Genomic DNA, 11,020 nt, shown 5'->3' with positions numbered 1-11,020 from the left:
TTTAGCATTGTGTCAGGTGTAAGGCTCCTGTTTCAGAGCTCCATAGTCTAATGGAAGAGAAAGACCTGTTCCATAAAATAATGGCAGCCTTGTGACAAGAGCTGTTATGAACAGTGGTGCCCTGGTCACTGTAGGAAAGTTATAGACTAGACCCTAGCTTGAAAAGAGTTATAAATGCAAATCTAGGTTTCCTAGAGGAGATGACATCTGAACCAACTGTTGAAAAGTGAATTGGAGAAGACCAGGCAAAGAAAATACAAAGGTCTAGAGACAAAGCAGAACAAAGCATTTAAACAGAATTGGAGTCCTGGCTTTCAAGAGAGGAACTATCAGAAGAGAGGTTGTTAAAACTAGGTCCAGATTTTACAGGGCCTTGTATGTCATTCTAAGGAGTTTAACTGTAATCCCATAGAAGATGGGGACGTTGAAGGACATTAAGCAAGTGATAAAGCTACATTTGGATTTAGGAAGGTAACTCTGGCAGACTGTGGAAAACTAACCGCCCCGAGAGAGTTTAGAGACCCCTTAAGAGGCATCTGAAATAATCTAGGTGAACAAATTCTGAGCACTTGAAATAAGGCAGTGACAAGAAGTGGAGATAAGGGGAAGAATTTGAGATATTTAATAACTTTTAGGGAATTCCCTGCCAATCCAGTGGTTAGGACTCTGCACCTTCACTGCCAAAGGCCCAAGTTCAATCCCTGGTCAGGAAACCAAGATCCTGCAAGCTGCCCAGCACAGCACCCCGCCCCCAAAAGAGAATTTACAGCCCTTTCTATCACATAGCACTGTAATTTACCTGTCCTGTCTGAAAGCATAGACAAGCGCTGGCTTTATGGACAGGACTTTGTGTTCATCCTTGTATCCTCAGCGTCCACGCAGTGACTGGCAGAGTTCTTGGTGAGGGCTGGCAGATGAGTTTGGAAATGAAATACTAGAGGGAGTAATATGAAGACGTCAGAGGAAATGAGTATGCCTAGGAGAGTGTTGAGAGGGGAAAAAAAGTGAACTGCAGGAAGTCTGTAAGGCAGAGTGGATAAGAGGAAGCTCAAAAGCCATTCCCCATCTCTTCCAATGGTTCCCAATTCCTCGCCCTCCCAAGCCTCACGAGCTACAATCAGCGTCCGGTTTTCCCGCCACTTGCGGGCGGCTCCGCCTCCCTGGCGCTCAGTGGATAAAAGCCCTTCAGCCCTAGACCACGCCCTCTCTGTTGGCTTTGGCAGCGTTTCCCCTCCTTCTCTTCCTATACGGCCCACAGTGGCTAAGCCACGCCTGCTTCAGTGTCCCTCGGGTTACGGACTACATTGGTCCCACCTCTTTCCGAGATGGCTCTCGGTCGACCCCGCCTCCGCCCGCCCTGCCCAGCCTCCGCTCGGCTGTCGCCAGGGGGCGCAGCGCGACCCGCCCGCCGCCCTCGGAGTCTGTCGCACACACCCCCTCCGCCCGGCGCTCTGGCAGTTCCCAGCCGACTACGCCTCCGCTCCGAGCCCGCCGGCTGCTCCCGCTCCGACTCCGGGAGGGGTCGAGGGGTCCCGAATGGCCGCAGCAGGGTCTAGGAGGCCAAACGTGTAAGCTGACGGGCGTCATGGAGGCGGAGCAGCGGCCAACGACTGGGGCCAACGACGGGGCGACCCCTGGGCTGGAGGCTGCGCCTCCTGCTGCCCCGGCATCTACAACCACAGCCTCGGGTCCGATCCCTGGGTCCAGGCCCGGGCCCGAGCCCAAGAGGAGGCATCTCGGGACCCTGCTCCAGCCCACGGTCAACAAGTTCTCCCTTCGCGTGTTCGGCAGCCACAAAGCAGTGGAAATCGAGCAGGAGCGGGTCAAGTCAGCGGGGGCCTGGATCATCCACCCGTACAGCGACTTCCGGTACTGGGGGTCCGGCAGGGTGGGCAGGGGACACAGCTTCCACCCCCAAGGCCGCGACACGGGAGCCGGGCCCGCCCCACCCTCCACGGACACTTCATTTCCGGCCCAGGGGTCCCCTGGTGGGCCGACAGAGTCACTTCCCCCAACCTAATCTTTGGGTGAAGGATCCCCAGCCGGAGGTTCTCGGTGACTTTTCAGACTAGGGGCGCTGGAAGGGACAAGCGGACACCAGAGACCTGGGTTTCCCGTTTCAAAAACCCGACACCCCACCTGGACCAAGGGGGATACTGAAATTAGGGACTGTTGTCTCCTCCAGTTCTGCTTGCTGGGGATCTGGGAAATTTCGTCATGTTCCGAAACTCAGGGTCAGCCTAAAGGAGAAACCGAGCTGTCCCCTCTGTCCCCATTTCTACCCCCAGTACCTGCCTAGTTCAGCAGGGCAGGCTCCCAAAAAAATAGGGATGCCAGGGAAGGGGAGAAAGGGAGTGTCCAGACAGCCTCTCTGATCGCTGTCCCTGGTGCTGAAGATGGGATTCGGCGGGCTAGGGCCTAGACTCAGAGTGATTTGAGGCAGCAACAGAGGGGCAAGTCCACTGCCCATGTGACACCGCCTAGGTGACTACCAGAGAGAAGGGATGAAGAGTGGGGGTGGGGCCATTCCATAGTCCCCATCAGGCTGTACCTCTACGTCAAGGTCGCTAGGGGAGGAGAGCAACCCTGTCCTTGGAGGAAATGAAGGGCAGCTTTTGGATGAGGCAAGGATATGTGCAAAGCACCTATCCTGGGGAGCTAAATGAGCAGAAAGGATGAGGTGTGAATCAGGAGCCTGGAAACACCATTGGAAACCTAGACGTCATTTTAATCCACAGACATACACACTCCCTTAATGTTCTTCTTTCTTTCATTGTTCCTTTCACTTCCTTCTTTTTTACTGTCTCAATATCACCCTATAAGTGCACCTTTTCTAGTCTGCTGTACATCTTCCTTCTCCCCCACCTCCATTTCACTCTCAAATGTATCCCCATAAACCATGTATCCCGGTTATTATTGTGCTTCTTCTCCATCCTCTCTCCTGTATCACCCGCCAAGCTTGTGACTGCCTGTGAGTCAGGCTGTGAAGATGCTCTATGGCAAGGCAAACCCTCTTTCCCTCTCCTCTCCCAGCTTACAGTACAGGATTTCTCCAGTGGCCAGGAAAGAGAAGAAGAGGAGATCCAGGGTTTGCTGTTGATTGAAATCACACAGGGCTTCCTGGAGGCCTGGGCTTGGGGACCACCAAGCTTCATCCAGGGGCTGAAAGGATTGATTTTTTTCAGTCAGAGTCAGAAGGGGCTGGGTCCTTGGTTGATGCTGCAACTAGGTGTGTCCTGAAATTGAAACTGCCGTATCTGATTGGGACCTTCAGATTGTCCAACGATCTTCTTTGAATGACCTCTTCTTTTCACAGCTTCCACACAGCAGTATGGCTCTCCCCTGACCATGCCCTTGCTTGGGCTCAACCAAAGTCTCAGTGGGCACAGGGAGGTTAGGGGAGGAAAGGAGTGCAGAGCTTCAAGCTTTGCTGTCTCAGGATCTGCTGTGGAGCTTCTCTGTGTGTGCAGCCCTGCCGAAGTGCTGTGAAGAGGGGAAGGGTACATCTGAAAAGCTAGTTCAAACAGGAGGCAGGACAGACCATCCCCACTCTGGGAAACAGATCCCAGCAGAAAAACAGGAACTATGAGTCCAACTGTGTTGGGAAGGAGGGTTGGGGTTGGGAAAGCCAGGGAAGGTTTTCAGTCCTAAACTAGGAATGGGCAGAGAGCTGGAGATGGGTAAAGCAGCATTCTCTTCAGAAATCTGGGGATAAAGGGTGGGTGAGTCATAACACCAACTAGTCTTGTACAACACTGTCACATCCATCCACATCCATATCAGTGCATATTTTTTAACAGCCCTGTGAGATCAGCAAAGGATATTTATCTTTTTTTAACTTAAAAAATATTTAATAATAGTGACATAGATTATATACACATAATATATATACTACATAAAGAATATATATGTGCATATTAGGGGTATATTTAGTAGGTATATATATTAATATATATAGTAGAGATATAGTAAATATATAAGGCAGATATATATAAATAGTATAGTATATACCAGGATGTATATATGTGTGTGTGTGTGTATACACACATTTGTGTATTTGAAGGAGCAACTGTAAAACAAGCTCATATGTAACAACTGTCTAGGTCAAGAGAAACTACATTGGGGATACCCCAGAAGGCTCCATGCTGCTCTCACATTCCTTTTCCAAACCCAAACTTTTGTGATACTTATTTCCTTCCTTTTCTTTACAGTTTTACTACTTTTCTGTGAATCCCTAAATAATGCAGTTTAGTTTGATCTATTTTTGAACTTTGTATGTGTGGAATCCTACAGTGTGTATCCTTTGGTTTCTTGACATTAAATCTGTGAGATTCATTCATACTGTGGAATGTAGGCTGCAGTTGGGTGACTTCACAGTTGTATGATATTCCAAGACAGTGGTGTATTTATCTACTGTGTTTATCTTATCTACATTTTTCTACTGATGGGTATTTGGATTATTTCCAGATTTAATGCTGTTATACCTGTATATATCTCCTGGAATCTTTCCCTTGAATGTGTATATACCTAGGAATAGAATTGCCAAGTTGCAGGGAATGCAAATGTTTGACTTTACTAGATAATTCCAAACTATTTTTCCAAATGATGGTCCCAGTTTACATTCCCATGAGCTGTAAATGGTCATTCCGTTGTTCCGTATCCTTGTCCACTTTTGGCTGAGACTATCTGCCCTTAGTTTAGTGGCTGACTCTCATCATGGTCTTACTTCCCATCCCACCCCTACCTTAGGTTTTACTGGGACCTGATCATGCTCCTGCTGATGGTGGGGAACCTCATTGTGCTACCCGTGGGCATCACCTTCTTCAAGGAAGAGAACTCTCCACCTTGGATTGTCTTCAATGTCCTCTCTGACACTTTCTTCCTGATGGATCTGGTGCTCAACTTCCGCACGGGCATCGTGGTAGAGGAGGGTGCTGAGATCCTGCTGGCACCGCAGGCCATCCGCACACGCTACCTGCGCACCTGGTTCCTGGTTGACCTCATCTCCTCTATTCCTGTGGATTACATCTTTCTGGTGGTGGAGCTGGAGCCACGACTGGATGCTGAGGTCTACAAAACAGCGCGGGCCCTGCGCATCGTGCGTTTCACCAAGATCCTCAGCCTGCTGCGGCTGCTCCGCCTCTCCCGCCTCATCCGCTACATACACCAGTGGGAGGAGGTGGGGTGGGGAGGTGGGCAGGGGGGGCTTGCAGACTTCTCCAGACAGCAATATGAGTGGGGCTTCTGGAAACTTTCTGGGGTGGGGCAGATGAGTGGGGCTTCCGAGGGAGGGGTGTCTCCAGTTTGGTGGGGGAGAAACAGGGACAGAATGAGTGTTCGGGGATGGGATTTGCAGGATGCGAGAATGGTGATGCAGGAGAATGGAGCATAGTTGCTGGACAAACACTGGAGGGTTAGTTAGACTCCAGGAGGAAGGTATAGAAGAGGAGCTAATAATTGTAGAGCGTGGGGAAGGCTGGAGTTTCAGCTTCAGGACAACAGCAGAATTTAGTGGTTCAGAGTGTGAACTCGGCAGTCGCATTGCTTGTGGTCAGATCCCAATTTTACTATTTACTATATGAGACCTGGTTTCCTTGTCTATAAAATGAAAATGTTAAATATACTTAATATGATAAGGTTGTAAGGGTTAAAGAAGTTAATACCTGTAAAGCACGTAGTAAGTGCCTGGCACAGTAAGTTCTCAGTAGATTACCTATTATTATTATTGGAAGGGAAGAGAGCTTCTGGCACTAATCCTTATATACGCCCTGGGGCTGTTACACTGTGAATTGCCCTCTCTCCTCTTTCCCAGGCTATACTTGGGCAGCTTGTGCAGTAGACCTTTTTGAGTTTCTGCCGTGGCACTTGCTGTGATTTGGAGCACATGATTTGCATCAGTTTTCCTATCTATGAGATGAGAGTAGTAATACAACCTCCTTTGTCTTAGCTATATATGCTGTTTTATAGCCACAGTCTGAACTTTCACGGGGGCTAGGGCCAGAGAGAAATTTGAAGAGAGAATCTGCAAGGCCAGGTCTGGAAAAGTCCTGGCAGAGAGAGGTTCCTGCCTACAACAGCCCCTCCTCGGACTCCTCAGATCTTTCACATGACCTATGACCTGGCCAGTGCTGTGGTTCGCATTTTCAACCTCATCGGGATGATGCTGCTGCTGTGCCACTGGGATGGCTGTCTGCAGTTCCTGGTCCCCATGCTGCAAGACTTCCCTCCTGACTGCTGGGTCTCCATCAACCACATGGTGGTGAGAACTCCCCACAGCTCCACCTTTCCCAGGCCTTCCAAGGTCTCTTCTCCCTGAGGAGGAGGGATAAACACAGGGGGCAAGTGGGAGACGGTGGAGAGATGACCATGAGAGGACGGAAGTGAGGAGGTGGGGAGGTGAGAGGAAAGAGGCCCGGAAGAAGTACCTGTATTGGAGGGAGCATATGGGGAAGGAAACCTAGGGAGAAGCTGCAGCTCCCATGCTATAAAAGAGGCCCCTTCTGCCACAGGGCCCTCCAGAACCAAACCTAAGTGCCTCCCTTGGCAGGCAGGTTGAAGTAGAAGGGGGCAGACAGAAGGACTGAAGGAGAAAGTGGGGGGCGGGAGGAGAATGAGGTTCTGAGTGGTCTGTGCCCAGCTCTGCAATACACTCTGCCCCCCAGAACCACTCATGGGGCCGCCAGTATTCCCACGCCCTGTTCAAGGCCATGAGCCACATGCTCTGCATTGGCTACGGGCAGCAGGCACCTGTAGGCATGCCCGACGTCTGGCTCACCATGCTCAGCATGATCGTGGGTGCCACGTGCTACGCCATGTTCATCGGTCATGCCACTGCCCTCATCCAGTCGCTGGACTCCTCCCGGCGTCAGTACCAGGAGAAGGTCAGCAGGGGCAGGAAAAGGAAGGGGAGGGGTGCTGGAGGCTGGCTCCACTTGGAGCCCGTTCTGATGCATGTCCTTGTTGGTTCTCTGTGTCCTGCCTTGCCCCATATCCATTTGTCCCCTGTGTGTACCTTTTCTTTGTACCAATGCACCTGTCCTTGGACTCCTCCATGTCTGGGCTTTCCTGTGACTATGCTCTGTTGTCCTCCCTGTATCCACCCTCATTCATATATCCTTTTGTCTCCATGTTTCTACCCTCTGGGTGTGGCCTGCGTCTATGACCTTCCTCCACAACCCCCCCCCACACACACACTGTTCTGGCTCCATGTCTCTGTGTTTTCTTGCCTGCTGGCCATCGGCTGGCTCTCCAGTACAAGCAGGTGGAGCAGTACATGTCCTTCCACAAGTTGCCGGCTGACACACGGCAGCGCATTCATGAGTACTATGAGCACCGCTACCAGGGCAAGATGTTTGATGAGGAAAGCATCCTCGGAGAGCTGAGCGAGCCACTTCGGGAGGTGGGACTGGGCGGGACCCTGGAGGGAGGCTCTTCAGGGACCTGGGCTTCTGGGATGACCTCTAGGGTGGGGACTATTAGTCAGCTGGGGCCCCTTCGGCAAGTGGGGCCTGCAGAGGGCCCCATGGGAGTTCAGGCCTTTGGAGCACTTTTAGGAGTTAAGGTCTTCCTTAATGATCTTTGAGGGGTGAAGTATACATGAGGACGGGCTGCAGGAATCTTTGTTGGGGTGGGGTGGGTTATGGTCCTGCAAGGGCTCATGGGAAAGCTCTGAGGGCAGGAGCTTAGAGATAGTCCCAGGCCGACTGAAGCATCCCCATCCTTTGGCAGATCATGACCCCAGGGGTGGGGCTTCTGGAGACAGATGAGCTCGAAGGGGGCACCTCGGGGCAGGGGGCACAGCCAGCCTGACAGGCCCCTCCCCTGCCCAGGAGATCATTAACTTCACCTGCCGGGGCCTCGTGGCCCACATGCCGCTGTTTGCCCATGCCGACCCCAGCTTCGTCACAGCTGTACTCACCAAGCTACGCTTTGAGGTCTTCCAGCCGGGGGACCTCGTGGTGCGTGAGGGCTCCGTGGGCAGGAAGATGTACTTCATCCAGCATGGGCTGCTCAGTGTGCTGGCACGTGGCGCCCGGGACACCCGCCTCACTGACGGATCCTACTTTGGGGGTCAGCAGGCCTCAGGGTGGGTGGGTGGGGGGTCTGGGGCAGAGAAAGGAGGGCAGCTGCTCCCCTGAGTCTGGGTCTTCACCTGGCTGTGCTCCAGCACCACAGAGTTCCAGCCCCTCCCCAGGCCCATTCAGTTAGAATCTCTGGGTCTGGGGTTTAGAGTTCTGTAATTTTAAAGGCTTCCTAAGAGATTCCAGGGCACGGCCAGGTTGAAAATCTCTTGGCTGGTGAGACCCAGGGATGCCACAAGATGAGGGAAAGATGGGAATAAAGCAGTGCTATCCCAGGGCCTGGAGCTTTGTGGCTCCCTGGGGGAATGCCTTGGTGGGAGAATCAGGGACCCAGCCCGTGGCAGTCGCACAGTTCTCCTGGCTGCTGCCAAAACAGGTTTTATCCCCAAATCACCCAAAAGGGTTTGAGACTCATAGTCTCTCAGTCCCCAAATCACCCACCACCTTCCAACATCCCCACTGTGTTGCCCTTTGCCCTTTGGCACTGCTTTTCTCCTTTTGGGTTGTCTTGGTGTTCTTTCGAAGGGGAGGGAAGAAAGGGACTGCCCTAGGGCTACGTCTTGGGCTAAAGCCATGGAGTTGGGGTGGGAATTAAAGTGAAGTGGAATAACTAGGACTGCAGCAAGACCTGCCTGTTTATCAGCTTTAATTTGGACAGAGGCAGAAGGACAGCAATTATGCGGGAGAGCGAGAGTGCTTGGAGCACTCAGGGCCTCTGGGTGGGTGGGTAGTCATTAGTTGCTCCCATCTAGGGAGGAGCCTGAGGAATCTGGGTCAGCTGCTGCAGGCCCAGGGCGAGGGAGTGCTGCAGTGATCCTGAAGGCCTCCTCCCAACTTGGTCAGAGATCTGCCTGCTGACTCGGGGCCGCCGCACAGCCAGCGTGCGCGCTGACACCTACTGCCGCTTGTACTCACTCAGCGTGGACCACTTCAACGCCGTGCTGGAGGAGTTCCCGATGATGCGCCGGGCCTTCGAGACAGTGGCCATGGATCGGCTGCGCCGTATCGGTGAGGTCCAGGCCGTGCCCTCACCCTTGTCCACAGCAAAGAGTCCCCAGGATCCCAGGGCCCAGGCTCCAGTGCCTTAGCACACCCCAGGGGACCCGAGTCCCAGCAGATGCCTCCCAGTGGGGCTTTCAACTGGCTCACTGTCCCTATAACTCAGCATCTCTGAACCCTGGAGATACCGCCCCAAGTTCCCAAGCATTGAGTCCTCCTTCCTTGAGTACCAGTCCCTGATCCTCACCATCTCTGATACATACTCTCATCCCCTAACCCTCTTCCTCCAATCCTCATCTCCCAACTCCATCTCCACACACTTGATCCCCATCCCCTACCTTCACCCCGCTGGTGTCCCTTGACTCCATCTTGTTACCCTCATACTTTTGATATCCAACCTTCATCTTGAATTCCTACCCTATCCTTAACTCCTTCCCCCTGGGGTAATTTCTAGGCAAGAAGAATTCCATACTGCAGCGGAAGCGCTCTGAGCCAAGTCCGGGCAGCAGTGGGGGCATCATGGAGCAGCACTTGGTACAACACGACAGGGATATGGCTCGGGGTGTTCAGGGCCTGGCGCCCAGCACAGGAGCTCGGCTCAGTGGAAAGCCGGTGCTGTGGGAGCCACTAGTGCACGCACCCCTGCAAGCAGCCGCCGTGACCTCCAATGTGGCCATTGCCTTGACGCACCAGCGGGGCCCTCTTCCCCTCTCGCCCGACTCTCCAGTCACCCTCCTTGCTCGCTCTGCTCGAAGATCAGCAGGAGCAGGCTCCCCAGCGTCCCCCCTGGTGCCTGTCCGAGCTGGGCCTCTAGCCCGGGGGCCTTGGGCATCCACCTCCCGCCTGCCGGCCCCGCCTGCCCGAACCCTCCATGCCAGCCTATCCCGGGCTGGGCGCTCACAGGTGTCACTGCTGGGGCCTCCCCCAGGAGGGGGTGGACGGCGACTAGGACCTCGGGGCCGCCCGCTCTCAGCTTCCCAACCTTCTCTGCCTCAGAGGGCAGCAGGTGATGGCTCTCCTGGGCGTAAGGGCTCAGGAAGTGAACGCCTGCCCCCTTCAGGGCTCCTGACCAAGCCTCCAGGGACAGCCCAGCTCCCCAGGCCACCAGTGCCTGAGCCAGCTACTCCCCGGGGCCCCCAGCTATCTGCCAACATGTGAAACCTTTAGGTAAGCTCTTGGGTGCAGTAGCATACGCCTGAGGGCAGACACCTCTTGGGGATACCGAGGGGACCTGAAACACTGCCCTATGGGACTATCTCCCCTTAGTACCAAGAAGATGGTCTCTGTCCTCAGCTCAGGCACCCTGTAGCGTAACACCCATCCTAATCCATTCACCCATTCATCAAAGGTTCTTAGCGCCTACCATGTTCAAGGCACTATGCCAGGCGCTGTATGTCTCCACTGCCAAGTAGAAGCGACTCCAAGTCCTCTGAGGAGGGTATTCCCATAGCCACGGTCCTCCCAGGTGCAGGCCCAAGCCCATGAGCCCATCTTACTAAGCACAAGTACCTGCCATCACCATCACTGCCAAGTAACTAGATGTTTCTGTTTTCCTGTCCATGACCTTTCAGGTTCTGCCTGGCATGGTTAATCTTCCTGTCCGGCTAGCGTAGCTGGGCACTGCCAACTACCCGTGCCCTCATGGCTGTCAGCAAATGTCTCAGGCCCCTGGCGTGGGCACCCAGCTCTACTGCCATGCGTGGACCCTCCCCGTCTATATCCTGAGTGGGAACCCATCTCCTGCCGAGTTCCCTGTGCTTTCTGTCTCTGTGGTAGCACTACCTTTCTGTAAACTGGGAGCCTCCTCCTTCTGAGCCCTTGTCCGGGTGACGGCCCCCTGAAGCTATGGGATTGCTGACACCCCTTCTTTAGTGTGCCAGGCTAGGTCCCCCCAGCTAGGGGCAAGTGGCTGAATCCCTAGATGGCATTTTTTTTCTTTC

At 53.5% G+C, this 11,020-nt stretch overlaps 1 protein-coding gene and 1 long non-coding RNA gene across 4 annotated transcripts; one reads left to right on the top strand and one right to left on the bottom strand.

Moving 5' to 3' along the window:
- Positions 1 to 1,408: 1,408 nt before the first annotated feature.
- Positions 1,409 to 10,913, top strand: HCN3 (hyperpolarization activated cyclic nucleotide gated potassium channel 3). Of its 3 annotated transcripts, XM_043454485.1 has the most exons (9): positions 1,409 to 1,869; positions 4,750 to 5,179; positions 6,098 to 6,259; positions 6,663 to 6,881; positions 7,253 to 7,399; positions 7,830 to 8,070; positions 8,925 to 9,089; positions 9,535 to 10,247; positions 10,652 to 10,913. In XM_043454485.1, exons 1-8 carry the CDS (start codon positions 1,586 to 1,588, stop codon positions 10,236 to 10,238), a joined length of 2,352 nt encoding a protein of 783 aa, XP_043310420.1. In that variant the 5' UTR covers positions 1,409 to 1,585; the 3' UTR covers positions 10,239 to 10,247; positions 10,652 to 10,913. The 3 variants fall into 3 exon arrangements, with proteins under 3 accessions (XP_043310420.1, XP_043310413.1, XP_043310428.1); XM_043454478.1 differs by having other exon boundaries at positions 9,535 to 10,913; XM_043454493.1 differs by lacking the exon at positions 6,663 to 6,881 and having other exon boundaries at positions 9,535 to 10,913.
- On the bottom strand, positions 2,708 to 4,955 carry LOC122432534. The gene is made up of 2 exons (XR_006266864.1): positions 4,819 to 4,955; positions 2,708 to 3,483 (listed from the first exon to the last, which is right to left on the bottom strand). It is a non-coding gene; the product is annotated as an uncharacterized LOC122432534 (long non-coding RNA).
- Positions 10,914 to 11,020: the final 107 nt, after the last annotated feature.

This window comes from Cervus canadensis, chromosome 2, assembly GCF_019320065.1.
Source record: "Cervus canadensis isolate Bull #8, Minnesota chromosome 2, ASM1932006v1, whole genome shotgun sequence".
NCBI lineage: Eukaryota > Metazoa > Chordata > Mammalia > Artiodactyla > Cervidae > Cervus > Cervus canadensis.
The sequence above is the reverse complement of the archived record's forward strand: the minus strand, read 5'-3'. Positions and strand labels throughout refer to the sequence as shown.